General features: G+C 44.4%; 1 protein-coding gene across 5 annotated transcripts in view; it reads left to right on the forward strand.

Annotated features, from left to right (window-relative positions):
• CRB1 (crumbs cell polarity complex component 1) overlaps nt 1-21281 on the forward strand; it is a 265895-nt gene that overhangs the window by 217212 nt on the left and 27402 nt on the right. For all 5 annotated transcript variants that reach the window (XM_070768705.1, XM_070768706.1, XM_070768707.1 and 2 more), the window contains 3 exons: nt 5603-6512; nt 8956-9084; nt 13280-13406. In XM_070768705.1, coding sequence (XP_070624806.1) covers nt 5603-6512; nt 8956-9084; nt 13280-13406 — 1166 coding nt within the window. The remainder of the gene's footprint in view (nt 1-5602; nt 6513-8955; nt 9085-13279; nt 13407-21281) is intronic.

Genomic DNA, 21281 nt, shown 5'->3' on the forward strand with positions numbered 1-21281 from the left:
ATGTGCTACATGTGGGGCTTTCCAGGGGGCGCTAGTGGGAAAGAACCCATGTGCCAATGAGACATAAGAGGCCCAGGTTCAGTCCCTGGGGTGGAAAGATCCCCGGAGGAGGGCATGGCAACCCACGCCAATATTCTTGCCTCGAGAACCCCATAGACAGAGGAGCCTGGTGGGCTACAGTCCATGGGGTTGCACAGAGTGGGACACGACTGAAGCGACTTAGCACACACGCACATGAACGCATGCTACACACATGAATAAAGCATGATGAATTTGCATAAAGAATGAGGTCAGGCCTCAGATATGACGCAGAATTTTAATGCCACCTTTTGCCTTGCTCAACCCTCTGAATTGCTTGCTTAAAATAGTTTACTACTTATTCATTTCATTATTAGTCTTTTGATGGAAGTACTAAAGTTGTTTGTCCCAGTTATGTTCTACAAAAGGGTTTAAATCATTCTGAATGCCTTCATAGGGAAACAAGAAAAGGTTTCTAAAAACAGTAGCGGTGTGAGAACCACACCCCGGGTGAGTGTTGTTGCCTCTGTCTTCACGTGAAGGATTTGGACGCCTCGGAAAGGCATGGAGGGCTCTTCATTGCTAGGTGTTGCCTCTGCGGAGAGAGGAGAAAGTTTGCCTCTGACCTTTCACAGAGTCTCATAAACATTTTTGACATATGATCTATCTTAATAAAGGAGGGGGGGGAGGGAAATCAGTAGAAGGGGTGAACTTTTCCTATCCAATAGATATTACCCCTAGATCACTTTCTCTCTGTTGTATGTGATCTCGTGACTGTATGGTATGTTTTTTGAGTGAGATGTGCTGAGAAGATAGTGCTGCTAGAGTAACTACCCAAATTTGCCTTTAGTACCTAATTGTTTCTATCTGTGTGTCCTATCAAAAAAGAGAGACTTAAAAATTACAACCCACCTTAGATAGAGACGTGTTTATTATGATAAAGTTCCCTGAAGGAAGGGCAGAGTATAAATAGTACCTGCACGGCGGTTCTAACTCAGACAACAAGGAGTGACTTCTGCACGGTCAGCATGTCCGTGAGACGAGTTACGCAGCATGACACGCCACCCTTCCTTCAGGAGCTGGAGGAATAATGAGGTTTGTCATGTTAACCTGTATGTTAGCATGTTACATGTTAAAGCATGTAATGAGACACTTCTTGCTCTTTTCCTCCCTAATCGCAACCTGGCTGGGAAAAAAAAAAAAAAAAAAAGATCCACCACAGTCAAAAGCAATAAAATCAAGAGCAATGTTAATCCCGTCAAATAATCCACTTGAATTTACTGAGCACCTACTGTATACCAGGCAGTGTTCCAGGCACAAGGCTTAGTGAGAACCTAGACAGAGAATGTCCAAGATCTCGTAAAAGTTCACGTTCTAGTGAGGAAAGACCAGGAACAAGTAGGAAACTTTTTACTTATTTTATTATTATTATTATATTATATATAAAATATGAATATTTTATATATTATTATATAAAATGTATATTTTATATATTATATAAAAAATCTGCCCATAATGCAGGAGACCCAAGTTTGATCCCTGGGTTGGGAAGACCCCCTGGAGTAGGGCATGGCAACCCACTCCAGTATTCTGGCCTGGAGAATTCCATGGACAGAGGAGCCTGGTGGGCTACAGTCCAGAGGGTCGCACAGAATCAGACGTGACTGAGCAACTAACACTTTCACTACTATTACATTATTATATTTTTTATTTTGTTTATTTTTAATTGGATTGTTAAAGAAAATTTAACAGTTTCAAATAGTTAGAAGATGCTATGGAGAAAATCAAGCAGAATAATTGAAAGGAGAGTGGATTTGGGACGGAAACACTTGGATAGGCTGGGAAACCCTCTTAGAGGAGGTGACATTTGAGCACACATTATGTTGAGAAAGAGGTGGATGTGGGACCAGCAGGGGCCAATATCCTGTCTAAGTAACAGCAAGGGTAAAAGACACGCTTTGTGAACAAGCGCGTTGTCTTCAAGAAACAGCAGGAAGCTTTTGTGGCTGTAGCACGTGAACGAGGAAGAATGGCCGGAAATGGCACTGGAGAGTCGGTCAGGGGCTGGGCCACAGAAAATTCTGTCCGCCGTGTGTGGGACTTGGGGCATCTTTCTAGACGTGATGGTAAGCAGTGGGGTCTCAGGCTCAGGAATGGTTGGTACGTTGCTCTGCAGAGCAGTAGAAACCAGAACACTGAGGAATAGCTGGAAGAGTCTGTATATGAAGTGTTCGAGGTTGGGTGTGGTGCTGCACATGTGAGCAAAAGACAGTGCTGTGAGGTTCATTTCTACTGAAAGCTGGAAGACAATGAGCATAGAGAGTTGCCTGTTGGATCGGGTCACACTGATGCTTCCGTGACCTTGACAAGAGTGGTTTCAGTGACGTGACGGGAACCAAAGTCTCAGTGGAAGATGTTAAAAAGCAAAATGGGAGATGAGAAAGTGGAGACAAGGTGAATATAAAACTATTCGGAAAAAGCTTTGCCAGAGAAGGAACTAGAGAAATAAAAATGCAAGAGGGTAGGTGGAAGTCAGGGTAGGACTCAGGTTTTCATGTGCAATTGCGGCCTATTTGTGCACTGCTGGGAAATGAAGGAAGGGGAGGGAAAATGATGATGCAGTACAGGGGGAGGTTCCATGAAGAAGGTGGAGATGAAGGGGACCCGAGGCATGGCTGTGAGAGCTGAACTTGGGTGTGTGCAGGAAAACCTACAGCTTCCCACCCGACTAGGGAAAGCCCAGCGGTCCCCCTCCTGTGTGATTCCCCTTGACTTTGACACTAGGACCCCACTGACAACATTTCTGACGCCTGATGTGTGCAGGTTCCCCCTGACCAGGCAATTCTGCAGCACCAGCTGGGTGTCCTCAAGTTATCACAGTTCAGTGCAACTCTGACTCTGTCTATCCGGACATAGTGTGAGGTCTCACAGGCCGAGGGCTTGGTCCTGCTAGAAGACCCCCACCCCGTTTCCGATGCCATCCGGACATAGTGTGAGGTCTCACGGGCCGAGGGCTTGGTCCTGCTAGAAGACCCCCACCCCGTTTCCGATGCCATCCGGACATAGTGTGAGGTCTCAAAGGCCGAGGGCTTGGTCCTGCTAGAAGACCCCCACCCCATTTCCGATGCCAACCGCAAGTCCAGGTTGTCACTCGTGCTTCTGAGCAATCAGCTGTAAATCTGAGATTCCTGCTATCCCCACCTCGGTTCAGTTAATTTGCGAGAGCAGCTCACAGAACTTGGGGAAACACTTACTGGCTTACCAGCTTATTGAAAGATCTGCAAAGGCCCCAGATGGACATCTGGATGAGGAGATACACAGGGCGAGGCCTGGGAGGGTCCCCGGTGTAGGAGCTTCTGTCCCGAGGAGATGGGGTGCGTGGCCGTCCCAGTGTACCTGTGTTGAACAGCTTGGAACCTCTCTGAATGCCATACTTTCGGGGTTTTGTGGAGGCTTCTTTATGTAGGCATGACTAATTATTAACCCCATTTTCCAACCTCGTCCTTCTCTAGAGGATGGGCTGGGGCTGAGAGTTTCAAGCTTCTAGTCATGGCTCAGTCTTCCTGATGACCAGCCTGCAGCCAGGCTCCATTCAGGAACCCAGGCAGAGTTGTCTCATTACAACACACATGCTCCCAGTGCCATGCTCTCATCATTTAGGAATTCACCAGGATTTTTGGAGCCTCGGGTCAGGAGCCAGGGGCAGAGAACAGTAGATGTATTTTCTGTTATTATGCAGATGAGAAGAAGGGCGATGCATCCATTATAACATCCATATACATCCAATGCATCCATACAAGCTCCAGTACTTGGGCCACCTGATAGGAAGAGCTGACTCCTAGGAAAAGCCCCTGATGCTGGGAAAGATTGAGGGCAGGAGGAGAACGGGATGACAGAGGACGAGATGGTTGGATGGCATCACTGACTCAATGGACATGAGTTTGAGCAAGCTCTGGGAGATGGTGAAGGACAGGGAAGCCTGGTGTGCTGCAGTTCATGGGGTCACAAAGAGTTGGACTTAACTGAGCAACTCAACAACAGTCTATTATAACAGAATAGAAAGCAGAGTGGATCCAAATTTGCCAGGTTTATAGGTTAGGTGGAAAGCTGAAGCAGTTCTTCTTTCTTTTGTTTTCTCAAGAATGTATTAAAGGAGATCATAAACTGACTTAAGAGATAAAACACTTCAATAGAAAAACCCAATAAGATTGCTCCAAAGTGCTATGGTCATATGTGATCGTGTATACATGCCATGCAGTGGGGCAGATGGTATGGTTGTATGATTTTGCCCGTTTCACAGAATACTACTCTTAGTTAGGCACAGATTGGTAACTGGACACTTAATTGGAGTTTGCAGATAGTAAATTAGTCATTTAGACTGCTACTTTTAAGTGTCTCATGGTCAGCTTCCCAGGTGGTACTAGTGGTAAAGAATCTGCCTGCCAGTACAGGAGACACAAGAGATGTGGGTGAGATCTCTGGGTCAGGAAGATCCCCTGGAGAAGTAAAGGGCAGCCCCTCCAGTATCCTTGCCTGGAAAATTCAAGGGACAGAGGAGCCCAGGGGGCTACAGCCCATAAGGTTGCAAAGAGTCGGACATGACTGAGCACACAGTCGGCTAACTCAGAAGCCAGTCTTCACTGTTAATTTACTGTGTAACCGTAGCTAGACTTGAGACTGCTTTGTGCTTAGTTTCTTGATGTATAAAATGGGTAATCAATGCTTTATTGGTGGGAACCAAAGTAAAATAATATTGGAATGTATTAGCGTTTCAATGGAAAAGAAATATATGATTTGGGTTTTGGTGTTAGACCATCCAGGTTTGACACTGTCTTCATTAACTATTAGCCATTTGACCACAAAAAAATTACTTAACTTCTATGAATCTCAATTTCTTATTCTATAAAATAGAAATGATATTCGACTGAAGTCGCTCAGTGTGTCCAACTCTTTGTGACCCTATGGACTATAGCCTACTGGGCTCCTCTGTCCATGGGATTTTCCAGGCAAGAATACTGGAGTGGGTTGTCATTTCCTTCTCCAGGGGAACTTCCCGACCCAGGGATCAAATTCGTGTCTACTTATGTCTCCTGCATTGGAGGCAGATGCTTTACCATCTGAGCCACAAGGGAAGTCCCTTTCAGTGGAAAAGAAATATATGATTCGGGTTTTGGTGTCAGACCATCCAGGTTTGACACTGTCTTCATTAACTGTTAGCCATTTGACCACTAAAAAATTACTTAACTTCTATGAATCTCAATTTCTTATTCTATAAAATAGAAATGATATTAATAATAAACCTGTATTTAAGAACTTTGTATTAAAACTAATATAAAGACAACTAACAGAGTGCCTATCCCATATCAATCAATACATGATGGTAATAATGTCTTGATCATTCATGTTAATAAAGGTAATTAAGCAAAAGAGTTTGAGCAAGCTTCAGGAATTGGTGATAGACAGGGAAGCCTGGCATGCTGCAGTCCATGGGGTCACAAAGAGTCGGACACAGCTGAGCAACTGAACTGAAGCAAATGTCACAGGTTTAGTCAAGTTGCTGACTGACACTGCCTTCTCTCTTTAGGTATCGCAAATGCTGTTTTTAATGGACAAAGCCGTGAGATAATATTCAGGAGCAACGGGAACATCACCAGAGAGCTCACCAACGTCACCTTCGGTTTCAGAACGAGGGATGCCCACGCGATCATACTGCACGCAGAGAAGGAGCCTGAATTCCTTCGTATTCACATTCAGGATTCCCGATTGTTATTTCAACTGCGAAGCGGCAACAGCTTTTACACGCTGAGTCTGACGAGTCTGCAGCCCGTGAGCGACGGCGTGTGGTACCAGGTGACCATCTCCATGACAGACCCGGGGGCCCAGGCCTCCAGGTGGCAGATGGAGGTGGACGGACAAACGCCTCCTGTGACCAGCGCAGTCGCTGCTGGGAGCCTCAGCTTCCTGAAGGATGACACAGACGTCTATGTGGGTGACCGAGCTAGCGACAGCACGCGGGCCCTGCGAGGGTGTCTAAGCACGATAGCAATCAGCGGCCTCTATCTCTCTTACTTTGAAAACGTCCGTGGCTTGATGAACAGACCTCAGGAGGAGCGGTTTCTCAAAGTCTCTGGGCCTCCGGTGGAGACGGGCTGCCTGCAGCTCGACGCCTGCCGCTCCGGGCCCTGCCTGCACGGAGGACGCTGTGAGGACACCTACAGCTCCCACCGCTGCACCTGTCCCGCGGGGCGGTCGGGGCCGCACTGCGAGCTCCACGTGGATGAATGCCTTTCAAGCCCCTGTATCCACGGCAACTGCTCCACCCCCGGCGGGACAGCCTATCACTGCAGGTGTGAGCCTGGCTTCACCGGTGTGAACTGCGAGTCGGAGGTGGACCACTGCCAGCATCACCAGTGTGCAAACGGGGCCACCTGCGTGAGTGACGCCAACGGCTACTCTTGCCGCTGTCCCGGAAATTTCACGGGAAGGTTCTGCAGGTGAGCATTAAGCGTTAATCGCGTCCAACTCTGCGACCCCGTGAACTGTCGCCCGCTGGGCTCCTCCGTCCATGGGATTTCCCGCGCAAGAATACTGGAGCGGGTTAGTCATTCCCTTCTCCAGGGGGTCTTCCCGACCCAGAGATCGAACCCGCGTCTCCTCGTTGCAGGCAGATTCTTTATCTTCTGAGCGGCCAGGTGAGCATTACATCCACATAAAGCGTGTCTGGAGGTGTGCTCACGTGCACAGGTACACTCAGTACGCTGTGCTGAGCAGGGGCTCATGGTCACGGCCATGACAGTTCAGTCCTGTGCAGACAAGATCGCATCTGCCAGCACTTTCTACAGGATTTGGACCACATACTTCAAACAAAATGTCTTCTCAGTCACCTCAGTCAGAGTATGTCTCGGGAACTATAGGCCCCGGAGTCGGAGCCTTAAGGCCGCAGGAAATAAATACAGTGACAACCAATACAAGAGCTGAATTCTGGTTTTGCAGGAGGAAGCATGACTCCTACCCCTGAAAGAATGCCCTGGGTCACTTCAGGCAGGTCAACTTTACAAAATTCTGAAAAGGCTATGTTAAAGTTTAGTTTTCAAAATGGGAATTCATGACTCTCAGAATGAGCATGTTTTGATGACTTTGTCATGAATTAATGAGGGAACCAGTAAGATAAAAATCAAAATGTCAAAGGACAATACAATTATATACATAAATATGTACATGTAATATATATGTATATAGGCTTTGGCTCAGTGGTAAAGAATTCGCCTGCCAATGCAGGAGACATGAAAGATGTGGGTTTGATCCCTGGGTTGGGAAGACCCCCTGGAGAAGGGCATGGCAACCCACTCCAGTATTCTTGCCTGGAGAATCCCATAGACAGAGGAGCCTGGAGGGCTACAGTCCACGGGGTCATGAAGAGTCAGACACAACTGAAGTGACTAAGCATGCACGTAGGAACATGAGACTATTATTTCCAGCAAGTAATAGTTTCCAGGATGTTGACAAGAATGCCCGGAGTGGGCTGGCAGCCTGGAGACATTACAGTAGTTCAGAGGTGGTGCCTTCACTGGATAAATCTCCTGGTAGACACACACGTAGTCACAGCTACAAGGAGATGTATTTTTGTCTCCATAATATTGTTGTTCAGAGCCTATGAAGGCAAGACACAAGGTTGACTGCTGAGTACTGACATTCCAATAAAACATGACTTTTCATAAGTTAACCTAGTCATTTGTCAACAGGTAAACTGAATGCTTAACAGCAAGAGACATTCAGGATCAAAATTAATAGTACTGCTGTGGTGACTTTGGAAAAGTAAAAGACACATATATGCCTAGGAACCAGTGCTCCAGTGTTTTTTTCTGCCTAATTCATCAAAGCCAAGTTTTCAAAGAGTAAAGTTTTGATTCAAAAGTACTTTTTAATGAGATTCAAAAATTGTTTATTAAACATTAAGATGTATACAAAGCTTCCTATTTGCATTGCTAATTGACGTCTTCCAAAGCTGGTTGACATTTTTGGCTCTTTTGAAAAATCCTTATGGTATTTTCTTTTTAAAGTCAAATTGATTAGCTCTTGTGGGAAGAGACACACTTAGCACATACACTGCTTTCTCCATATTAGCTGCAGTCTGCTGAGCAGAACAAAATAAAACTCATTGTATCTTTATTGAATATTAACTATTTATCTGATTGAATGCACAACACGCACAGTGTAGTTAAGGACCTAGGCACTTTAAAGTCTTTTTAACCAGCCCCGTCACAGCCCTGGATTTTATCTGGTAGTAAAGTTCTGCTTAGCATCTAACAATTTTGTACTGGCTTTTATAGGCATTCCTTAATATATAAAGTTGTGTTATTAAACAAAAGAGCCACACTCTGAATTCACATGTACTTTCCACTGAGCGCTGTATACAAACCTCCTGGACAGCATTTGGCTTGCCTTCTGCTAAGTCATGAATTATTGGATGACGGCAGCAAGTGTTGGCGGGGCAACCGGAGTTCGGCTGTGAGAGGCAGCGGAGAAATCACACGAATGCTTGGGTACTACAGTCCTGGCCTTTCTTTCCTGACGATTATAGAGATGCAATTTTCCTATGGCCTGATGTGATTTATTAGCCAAGCAGCAGCTAATCTAGCCATAGCGAGTTTCTACACTAAATTTATTGCCAACCCCCCGGCACAGATCTTATCTCATGAATGAGCACTGGGTAGAAATGGAAGATGGATAGCCACGCTCCTTACAGCGCCCTCCAGCAGGACCTGTGGACCGAAGAGTGATCGGTGTACAAAACAGCACAGTTAAGCATCTGTAGCTCAGTCCGCCTGAGCACCTCATTAGTTTGGCAAGGACAAGATACGCGGACTTTTCTAAAAAAGTGTTCTTGAACGGAATGAACAAGATGAACCGCAGTGACTGTTGCTTTTTTCTCCCTAGATACCTCCGATTACCCTCCACCGTCTGTGGGAATGAGAAGGCCAACCTCACTTGCTACAACGGGGCCAACTGCACGGCGTTCCAGGGAGAAATGAAATGTGCCTGCGGGCCAGGTTTTACGGGGGAACGGTGAGTCGCAGCAGAGCTTTACGGGAGGCCCTTCCGGGCCGGACAACAGTGAGACGATGCGAAGTGTGTTTCTTGTCCGCTTTCTCGTCTCAGTTCCCAGAGGAAAATCTGTGCTTTAGTATAGGTCTGGCCAGAGTCAAAATAAAAAAGAAAAATTACCCTTGAGGTCAAAGTCAAGGACACTTTATGAGCCAAGACTTTAACTAGGGAAATATGTCTCTGAAAAATGGGAAATGTGATATTTTTCTTTCTTAGAAATACTTCTGGATTCATGTTTCTCTCCCACTAACTCTAACACATGATGCAAATGTGGGTGTTGTTGAGGTCAAAAAAAATATACCTTAAAGACTGCCCCGTGGACTTACCTAGAACACAAAAAGTATACATACCTTATCCAGATGACTCCACTGTTCCCAGAGAAACCCTCTGTCTCCTCTGCACCTAATGCTGGGATTGTTGACGTGGAATTGATTACTGCTTTCAATCTACGACTTGCTGAAAATGCAGGCATGTTTGTATATGCATGTGACTTGCTGAGGTGAGTTCAAGGGCAAAGATGTGCAGGTGTGTGTGCTAAGCCACTTCAGTCACGTCTGACTCTGTGCAACCCCACAGACTGTAGCCTGCCAGGCTCCTCCTGTCCATGGGATTCTCCAGGCAAGAATACTGGAGTGGACAGCGATTTCCTACTCAAGGATATGTCCCTGACACGGGGATCCAACCTGCGTTTCTTACGTCTCCTGCCTTGGCGGGCGGGATCTTTACCCACTAGTGCCCCCTGAAAAGTGCACACCCGGTAGCTTTCGTCAGATTCCTGAGGGGTCAGTGTCCTCAGAATGGTGCTAAACCGAGACTCTACAAGATGCACTGTAACAGCAGAGAGCAAACACTTGGCCATTTGTCTAGCGCTCTGCCAGGCACCCTACAAATACTGTCTCTAATTGTCTTTATATCCCTTCTGCATTTGTGTAAACTGAAGCTGAGAGGTTAAGGGAGAGGTCAGCTGTTGATTCAGATTGTCCTGCAGCCAGGTCAGGCCACCTTCAGAGCCTCTGCCCATCTCCAGGGTGTTTCTGGCATAAACATATGACCAAATCTTTACTTGCAACAACTAAAATAAAAGGGAAAGAGTCCTCCTCCATCTCTTACACCGTCCAGGGCTAGATAAACTGTTCTCGGATCAGGCTTCCTCTGTTGAACAAAGTAGATCAATCCAACACCTTGGACAAAACGATTTTGACCGAATTAACTTTCCCCAGAAGAGCAGTTAGTGAAATAATGGGTGTGTTTTTGCCCCGTGACAACTGCAGTTTGGATTAACTGGAATTTCTCTTTTTCAGCTAGTGCTTCGGGCACCACACAGACACAGCTCTTTGGCCATGTTGGCAAACAGCAGGCAGGGTGGCCACACCTGCATTTCTCCCTCCAGCGTTCAGTGACAAGGCTGGTCCTTGCTTTCTTGGTCTGCTCTCAGTGGCTGGCTCTAAGCGGCATGGGCAGTCAGAGAATCTGTGTATATGGAGGGGTGTGACCTCAAGCCACATTCTGCTTTTCATGGCACCGGTTTTTTCCACTCATGCACCATAATAATATTATGAACCCAGAGACCATTCGGTTGGCCTCCGATTCCATCTCCAAAATACTGCAAAGATTTTCTTGTCCAGAACTTTGAACAATGCTTTAACTGTGTATTTAAGTGCTGGTTCCTTTCTGCCTCGATGGCACAGTTTAGTGCTCACTGTTATTATTCTGTTGATTAACTGATGTTTAATGACGACAGCACAGACCTCATCCAAAGCCTTGGATTATTTTTCTCTGCTGCCTGCACATTGTGCCTGTTGATAGTAAATGTCTCCCTTTCCTCCAACATTGTTTTTTTTTTAAAAAAGAGTATCTGACATTTAACCTCCAAATTGTTGATTTCAAATATGGTAAGAAAAGCAAGCTCAACGTTCTCCTTCTTCTCCCAGGAATCATTTCACCGAGATAAACTTCTCCACTGAAAATGAATTTCTAAAATAGTCCCCAGGTGTTCCATGGATTCCATGCTTTCAAAGTCCTTCTCTGTCTTTAGTTATTTCACTAGATGGCAATGGATTTATTTTTTTTAATTCCCTGCCCATTAATCACTTCTAACGAAAGCTCCAATAATGTTTATAATGATCATTGTGTGTATACTGTGTGCTGTTCAGTTCGAAAGAGAAGTAGATAAGCAACGGAGAAAGAATAACTAGGGGAAAAGCGGAAAGCACTGGGCAGCCTCCCAAGGACCAGGAGGTGAGGCTCCCACGAAGCCCAGAGATGTTGGAAAGCTGTCACCTAACAGACCGCCTCCTCTGCCGTGGGGTTTGACCTCCAGCTCTGTGCCGTCACCCCAGCAGGCTGTGCGTGGTGGATGCTCTGAATGCTCCGGCCCACCCAGGGCAGGGAGGACTTGGCAGCCTCCCTCCGGCCGTCGAGCTCTGCTCTGCTCCAACCAGAGAGGCCTCCTCGAGCCCGGGAGCCTGAGCCAAAGCAAGGAAACAGAATGTCCCAGCTATGCTTGGTATCCAGCGGGATAAGGAGCTGTTTTTCTGGGACGAAATCTTTTTTCCTGTATGCCTTGGGGAGGCCCTGCCCCACCCACCGCCTCCTCTCTTCATTTCTTGAGCCTGGGGATTGGTGGATGACCCAGGCGCACATGCTTACCTCTTCAGAGGTGGGGAATGAAAAACTGCTTGGCGTGAACTTCACCTCTATGAGCTGCTCTGCAGAGACTCTTGAAGCTATGATTTTGTATGAATTTCCCAAAGTCAGAGAGGTGCCTCAGTTACCGCTCTATCCCCAGGCCCAGTAGAGGTTTTAGCATGTGGCATGTGCTCAATATCTACTCAGTAAGGGACTGGGGAGTTAATCAGTGAATGCACAGAAAAGCAATTTCGGTGGATGGAAATCAGGTGAAAAGTGACAGTGCTCCAGGGAAGAGGAAAGTTTCGGTTACCTTAGAATTGGCATCACTTGTTTTTGGAAAATTTTGGCTTTTGAAAATCGTTCTACCTGGACTTGGAAAGATTACAACCTAGCTATGAAACCAATTTATTAGCAAGTGCAATCTTCTGATTATCTACTTTGGCTTTTTGTTAAAAATGGAATCTCCAGGACTTCCCTGGTGGTCCAGTCACTAGGACTCCGTACTCCCAATGCAGGGCGCCTGGGGTTGGATCCCTGGTCAGGGAACTAGATCCCATGTGCTGCAGCTAGGAGTTCACCGGCGGCAACTGAAGATCCCACAGCTGCAACTAAGGATCCCGCTAGCCACAGCAAAGAAGCCACGTGCCGCAGCTGGGATCTGGTGCAGCCAAATGAATGAGTGGTAAAGAGCCTGCCTGCAATGCAGGAGATGCAAGAGACGCAGGTTCGATCCCTGGGTGGGAAAGGTCCCTTGGAGGAGGAGGGCATGGCAACCTACTCCAGTATTCTTGCCTGGAGAGTCCCATGGAGAGAGGAGCCTGGTGGGCTATGGTCCACAGGGTCGCAAAAAGTTGGACATGACTGTTTAGCACTCATGCATTTTATATATATATATATATATATATATATATATATATATATATATATATAGTGTGTGTGTGTGTGTGTGTATATATATATATACATTGTGTGTGTAAAATGGAATTCCCAAGGAAAATAATCCCAAAGCCCCCAGAATACACCGAATACCTTCTTCTGCTTCTCACCGGCTTCCCCCGCGCCTGGCACACTGACGCCTTAGAACCCTCACAGCCCCAGGGAGGTCTGCTCTGTAGACGCTGAGTTGAAAAAACACAGCTCCCTCTCTTGGTTCCCATGTAGCCCAATAAACCGAACTTTTTACAAGGTGGCAGCCACACGAACTCCTGAGAGGGAAACTGAAATTGACTCATGCATGGCTCCGTTTTGCTTTAGTTTCTAAAGATCTGCACCAGTTTTCTCATTCTAATTAACAGTGTGTGTGTGTGTGTGTGTGTGTGTGTGCACATTATTTTCATTAAAACCAAAATCCGTGAAAGGCATTTGGAGGGCTGCCTCCCAGCTGTCGGGCTCGCAGGAAGGGCGTGGGGATTGGCCGGTCCCACTGCGCTGGTCTGGGTGGGTGAGACCGAAGCTCTCCCTCCCTGTTCGTGTCACGGCCGGTGTACTGAGCCGGGGCCCGGTCTCTGCTGTTTCTGTCTTGAAGGTGTGACAAGGACATCGACGAGTGCGCGTCCGACCCCTGCCTGCACGGCGGCCGGTGTCACGACCTGCTGAACGGGTTCCGGTGCGTGTGCGCGCTGGCCTTTGCCGGGCCGCGCTGCGAGCTGGACGTAAGCGGCCTCTCCTTCTACGTCTCGCTGCTGCTCTGGCAGAACCTCTTCCAGCTCCTGTCCTACCTCATCCTGCGCCTGAATGATGAGCCCGTGGTCGAGTGGGGAGACCAGGACGATTACTGACTGCGTCTGAGCGCTCCCAAACCTGAAACCACGACTTTGAGGATATGCCTTGAAATTTAATCATCTTGAAAACTAAATTCAAGGCCTATTTTAAGCATATTGCAAAGCACTTTACAAGTGTAGCAAATATTTACTTATTTTGGCTCCAAATGCAAAGCAATATTGTTCTCAATACAAGCAGAAACGTCTCCTTGTCGAGAATATTGAGTACAAATATGCCATCATTCTAAGCGCATCTGTATCTGAAGGACCCTTGTGGTGAGAGAGTGCTTTCGCCCACACCCGCTCTCATGGGCACCTTTACGGAGTAAGTCAGCCTCCCTCACCCTCATCCTCAGTCAGTCTTGTCCTTTCATTCCCATATATTATTCAGGACACAACAGTTTGAAAATTAGATTTTAAAAAAAATTTTTATCCATCTATGCTGTGTTGCCAGTTCTCCGGTAAGTTAAAAATATGTATAAAGTGGAGAATCCCATGAAGTCCCTCCAAATGTAGAAGGAAACTTTTCTGTTATAATTGGTATCAGTTCTCAAGTTACTCCTTACCAGTGTAATTTATAATTCCATAAAACCTTTCTTCCTCAGAAAAAATGACAGATAAAACTTTTTTCCGTTTCTTTTTTTCCTGCAATACTTTCTATACAAATAACTTTTTGTTAATTGCTTATAAATTTATGAGCTTATTGACTTTCCTATCAAATGAACTAATCACAATTGCTTTTCAATACATATTTTAAAAAGAGAAATGCTATTCTATAGGTATATACTAAAAATAGAATTTATAAAACTTGATTTCCTGGAGGCCTATTTTTCTAAAATTTGCAAGTAAATTTATCCTCTCACTATATTTCTGAAGAGAAAACATACTGCTGCTGCTAAGTCACGTCAGTTGTGTCCAACTCTGTGCGATCCCATAGACCTATATTATAATCAAAATATATTTGGCACTATGATTTTTTAATAAATAAGTACATGAAGTGATGTATTTACCAAGTAAATTAATAAGGTATGCAAAGATTAATATATATTCTTGCTTAGCTTTTGTACCGTATATAATATATTAATTAGAAAGTAACTTTATTTACTAGTATTTTTATTGCTTCCGCTGACTTGCCGTCATTTATGCTAAGTGTATGAGTGTGGACATACCTTCCCAAGGAGCCATGATTAGTGTTCATTTAAAGGGAAAATAGGTTGATCTTATGAATTAATTCGGAAAGCAACTATAATAACAAAGGTCCACCAAATATCATTTTGTAAATGCATTTGTGTCTTTAAGAGTTGCCCTGGTTGGAAAATGTGAGGGTGTTTTATCCATTGGGTGGTATCCAATACTCATTTAGTTCCTTCTTTTTTTTTTTTGTTAAGAAAATTGTTTTCCTGTGGAAATTACAAGCTAAATTTAAATATAGCATGACATCAAAACTACAATTAGTATACTATAAAAGCAAAGGAAGTAAACTCAGTCTCATTTTTCAATAGTTATAGAGGATTTTATGCAGCAAATTTCTGTGCTGTGGAGTGCTGGCAGGCACTAAACTGGAGAAACTCAGGTTGAAGTTTTCTTTCCTTTGTACTCCCCACCCCCTCACCCCCAGACAGCATGTGCTAACCCACCATCTCAGCTGATCTGCTGCAAAGTTAGATTTCCTGACAAGAGACCTGGAGAAACCCTTCCTATCAATATTTGCTTTCCCAAATTATCTGAAGTAACCATAAAATTGATTATAGCCGAAGACCACACATACAGTTTTCACATCTGCTCCCTCCTGGGCGTATCTGTAATTATGTACTTACAGGTCATTCCAAATATAACACGTTTCCTTCCAGATATATTTCTGAGTCACTCACCATTTCTTTCTCCATACAATTCTAGTGCCTCTGTCGTCGCTGTAATTGTCAGCTGCTTTTCCATTTCCCCACGTCTTGTCATATCTGACCTAAAACCCTGTCCTCTTCTCTGTCTTCTTCTGTGTTTTCAGTTGCATTGTGTGTGACTACAGCTTTTGCACATTTGCACGGAAAAATAAAACCATTGTTTCTGTGTCTCTACTCCTCATCTTGTGATATCTGTCTTCATTTGCCTTGACTGTGTCTTGCACGCTAAGATGGTCACAAGTCTGGTGCATGCACAGGTACACACACACACACACACACACACACACACACACACGGCAAACACAGAAGAACCTGTGCTGATCTCCGTGAATGTGGTCTCTTCCCCCAGACATGTTCCTGCAGGTAGACACCTGTGCCCGTCTAGGTCAGAGTTCCATGTACATTCCCCCTATGTCCAGATATTCCTCTAGTTGGGATTCTCAAGTTGATGACATCCTTAATTGTTCTTACTGGGGACGTGCAGTGTCCCCAGTTAACCTGGCTCTTGAGAAGGGGTCATCTCACCTGAGTGACAGAAATCTATACAGGCTCCTCTAGACCCTGCCTCTGAAACATAACCTTAGTGGTTGAGTTAGAAATGTTTCATTTTGCTCATTTTTAAGGTTCAGCATTTGAACTAAACAAGGCTATGTGTCTATTTTTGGCCATGCCATTTCCTCCTGTGTGTGGATGTGGTTTTTATCACCCTTCTTTTTGGAGAACAGGGAAAATTGAGAAAATAGGGAGGTTTGGAGAAATCAGTGTTTTGACAGCACAGAAAGACGAATTTAACACTTCAGAGAAACTTCTCAGTACCAGGGATTGTGATAAGCCTTTCATAAATACATATTTTTCACTGTAAGGGCAACCAATATCTCTCACCTTCCTAATTCTTCACTGAATTATGTTTAAAGATCCCTTTGCCATATCTGAGTATTACAGCAGAAGTTGTTCAGCTTTAATTTTACAAAATTTAAATGGAGTCTTTTCTGGGAATGGTGATACATAAAATTTTGAGTTTAGTGATTTAGGAAGAATATCAGTGAAGAAACTATGAAAAATATTCTCAACTACCAAAATCATTAGTAATATGGACTATTTCATTTCTCAACTTTATTTTTTGATTTATTCAACAAATGCTGAAAAAGACTTTCTATGTACTGTGCCCTGGACTAGCGAATTCAACTGTAGATTAGATGAAGCACATGCCCACAAGCTGAGGGTCTCATTGAAGATGCAGATTGGCAGGGGAGAAGAATTCCTGGGTCAGTGTTAGGATGGAACTCACTGCCAGCTCTACATAAGGACAGAAGAGGGGCGTTTTCACCTGATCTTTAAGGCAGAAGCAGAAGCAGTGACAGATTTTATTTTCTTGGGCTCCAAAATCACTGCAGACGGTGACTGCAGCCACACACTATGCTTGCTCCTTGGAAGGAAAAGCTGTGACAAACCTAGATAGCATTTTTAAAAGGAGAGACATCACTTTACTGACAAAGATCTGCATAGTCAAAGCTTTTGTTTTTCCAGTAGTTATGTATGTATATGAGAGTTGGACCATAAAGAAGGTTAAATGATGAAGAATCGATCCTTTTGAACTGTGGCATTAGAGAAGACTCTTGAGAGTCCCTTGGACTGCAAGGAGATCCAACCAGTCCATCCTAAAGGAAATCAGTCCTGAATATTCATTGGAAGGACTGGTGCTGAAGCTGAAGTTTCAATACTTTGGCCACCTGATGCGAAGAACTGACTCACTGGAAAAGACCCTGATGCTGGGAAAGATTGAAGGTGGGAGGAGAAGGGGATGACAGAGGATGAGATGGTTGGATGGCGTCACTGACTCAATGGACGTGAATTTGAGCAACTCTGGGAGACAGTGAAGGAAAGGGAGCCTGGTGTGCTGTAGTCCATGGGGTCTCAGAGAGTAGGACACGACTGAGCGACTGAACAACAACAACAGCAACAACGCCCTCAAAGTCCATCCACACTGTTGCAAATAGCAGGATTGCCTTCATTCTCTGGACTAAGTTGTTGTTATTGCACATGGGATCTTCTTGGCTTTGCGTGAGATCTCTTGCTGAGGTGCATGGACTCTAGTTGTGGGGCACAGGCTTAGTAGCTGCTCGGCATGTGGGATCTTAGTTCCCTGAGCAGGAATTGAACCTGCACTCCCTGCATCACCAGGCGATTTTCAACCACTGGAAAGTCCTCACAGATCATTTTAGAAAGCAAGTCTCTGTGTTACAATCCAGTTAACTTAACAAAAGACTCAAGATGAATAATGAAGCTGATCACACCATGTTAACGATTATTTTCTTGTTATTCCTGTTGGTTTTTACTCAAGAAGAACTTTTAACATTGGTTCATCTATTAAAAATAGAGTCGTGATTAATGAAACAAAAGAGTTAGTATGCAAGTGAATATCATGATGTTGTCTAGTTGAACATAACATGAATTTAGTTTCTCCCAATTTTTTTCAAGAATTGAATGTATAGATTCTTATATGGACCTTATTCTTGACTGACTTACACTGGGTTTGGGAAGAGTGTGCAGCTCATTGAATCCATTGCTGATCTTTTTTGTGAAAGTAAATGTAGAAAACTGGGCACACTTTGGGGATTTTATATTTGAACAAATTTAAATATCAAGAAAACTGACTTGAAATTGGTACTGGTTTTTAACATTTTTCTACTTGAAACTTTCCTGATTCATATATGTATTACATGAATATTATTTTCCTAAGCAACAGACTGGTTCCAAATAGGAAAAGGAGTACGTCAAGGCTGTATATTGTCACCCTGCTTATTTAACTTATATGCAGAGTACATCATGAGAAACACTGGACTGGAAGAAGCACAAGCTGGAATCAAGATTGCCGGGAGAAATATCAATAACCTCAGATATGCAGATGACACCATCCTTATGGCAGAAAGTGAAGAGGAACTCAAAAGCCTCTTGATGAAAGTGAAAATGGAGAGTGAAAAAGTTGGCTTAAAGCTCAACATTCAGAAAACGAAGATCATGGCATCTGGTCCCATCACTTCATGGGAAATAGATGGGGAAACAGTGTAAACAGTATCAGACTTTATCTTTTGGGGCTCCAGAATCACTGCAGATGGTGACTGCAGCCATGAAATTAAAAGACGCCTACTCCTTGGAAGAAAAGTTATGACCAACCTAGATAGCATAATGAAAAGCAGAGATATTACTTTACCAACAAAGGTCTGTTTAGTCAAGGCTATGGTTTTTCCAGTGGTCATGTATGGATGGGAGAGTTGGACTGTGAAGAAGGCTGAGCGCCGAAGAATTGATGCTTTTGAACTGTGGTGTTGGAGAAGACTCTTGAGAGTCCCTTGGACTGCAAGGAGATCCAACCAGTTCATTCTAAATGAGATCAGCCCTGGGATTTCTTTGGAAGGAATGATGCTGAAGCTGAAACTCCAGTACTTTGGCCACCTCATGCGAAGAGTTGACTCATTGGCAAAGACTCTGATGCTGGGAGGGATCGGGGACAGGAGGAGAAGGGGACGACAGAGGATGAGATGGCTGGATGGCATCACCGACTTGATGGACGTGAGTTTGAGTGAACTCCAGGAGATGGTGATGGACAGGGGGGCCTGGCATGCTGTGGTTCATGGGGTCCCAAGGAGTCAGACACGACTGAGCGACTGAACTGACTGACTGACTGAAGCTTGATAGAAATAGAAAGAATTCTTTCCTTCTAAAAGGACAAAAGATATCATGGGTCTTATCTTCTTCTCACATTGTAATCACTGAGTCACAGATTGTTTCGTGTAGTATGGAAATCTGTTGGAAACTAATTGTATAGAGGAAAGAAGTAACATACTAAATATAGCTCCTCTGAAAACAAATAGGCTATTTGCAATGAAACATATTTAATCATTTGGAATATGATCATTTTATTGTCTGCCTGACTTTAGTTGCACATAAAACTCTGAATAATGTTATTTTCACTCAATTCCCCTAATGTTTTTTGATAATCCTATGAATAGCAAGACTGTGTTATGAAGGAGATTTGAGATATCCATATACTTGTTATTCGAAGTGGTAAATTACGTATTAATTTTTGATGAATGAGTGAAATAACTCTAGTTCCATGCATGCTCAGTCATGTACGACTCTGTGCAACCCCATGGACTGTAGCCCGCCAGGCTCCTCTTTCCATGGGATTCTCCAGGCAAGAATATTGGAGTGGGTTGCCATTTCCTCCTCCAGGGGACCTTCCCAACCCGGGGATTGAACCCCATCTCTTGAGTCTCCTGCATTGACAGGCAAGTTCTTTACCAACTGTGCCACCTAGGAAGCTGAAAAAAAACCTCAAGAAAACATTTTTTTTAAAGCTCATATATTCCTTTGAGGTTTTCAATAGGCAGCATTATATATATCATGTATAGTAGGTAATGAATATTAAAGAACCTACTGATATAACGAATGAAGTGTTTTTAAGATGAGTTCAGAGTGGCATTTTCTAACTTTGAGCACCGTGTGTGTGTGTGTGTGTGTGTGTGTGTGTGTGTTAAGCCTGTCCCACAGTTATTAAGATATAAATGATGGCACATATTATGTACTGAAAATCTGTCCAGTTTTCCTACCAAATTCACAGAATGAAAAAGTCTAGTCTTGGTCGTTAGTAACCTCTTTGGTGATGGTAGGATCTTGAGGATCAATGATCCACGCTTTCCACTGTGCTCAGTCACTTCAGTTGAATCTGACTCTTTGTGACCCCATGGACTGTAGCCTGGTGTCTGTCCAGGCTCCTCTGTCCATGGGATTTCCCAGACAAGATTGCTGGAGTGTGTGCCGTGGTCTCCTCCAGGGGGTGTTCCTGAGCCAGGGATCAAACCTGAGTCTCCCACATCTCCTGAATTGCCAGCAGATTATTTACCATTGAGCCACTGGGGAAGCCCACATTCTCCCACAGAGGAACATTATTTCCATCCAAGAACCAAATGCACAGAAACCCTATTATTCATGTTGAAGTGAAATTTGATATAAATTGGCTCTTTCCTGAACCATTTTCCCAGAGGAAGCTTAGCTTCACAGAGACATGGGCGCTCACCTGTAACATAGTCACGTGGACCCCGGGGACAGCCTCAGGGCAGCCCTCCAGGATGTATCTAATTTGACTTCCTCTTTGCTTTTAGGAGGCTTCCCTGGTGGCTCAGATGGTAAAGTGTCTGCCTGCAATTCAGGAGACCTAGGTACGATCCCTGGGTCAGGAAGATCACCTGGAGAAGGCAATGGCAACCCACTCCAGTACTCTTGCCTGGAAAATTCCATGGACTGAGGAGCCTGGTAGGCTACAGTCCATGGAGTTGCAAAGAGTTGAACACGACTGAGCAACTTCACTCACTCACTTGCTTTTAGGAAAGCATTCCATTTACAGCAGGATGGACAGGGCCCCTCAAAACCAATGATTCTGGAGAGGAGTTTAAGTTCTCTTCTCTTCAAATATGAGTGTGTTGAATCATTAAAATCCATGCCTTCACCTCTTCTAAACCCAGAACAAGCTGACCACAGTTGCAACTTTGAAAAAAAACATTTTAAAGAAAATGTAATTCTTTGCTCTTTGAATTCTCATTTTATCCTTCTTTGCCAGGTCCAGTATGAATATTCTCAAAGTTGCCACTGAAGCCTTCCTTTCTTTTCTGCCTTCCCCATCAACACTAGGGGGCCTTCAAGCTCCCACATCTTCCCAAATACACCTCCGTTGTAACATATAATGATAACACTGATGAAGGTTATTAATTATAGAGTCCTTCCTGGGAGCCAGCCACTATGCCTAAGGTCCTCTCACACATTATCTTTATTATTTGTCACAGATGTCCCAAGACTTAGATGATATTAATTT

Source organism: Bos indicus, chromosome 16 (genome assembly GCF_029378745.1).
Source record: "Bos indicus isolate NIAB-ARS_2022 breed Sahiwal x Tharparkar chromosome 16, NIAB-ARS_B.indTharparkar_mat_pri_1.0, whole genome shotgun sequence".
Taxonomy (NCBI): Eukaryota; Metazoa; Chordata; class Mammalia; order Artiodactyla; family Bovidae; genus Bos; species Bos indicus.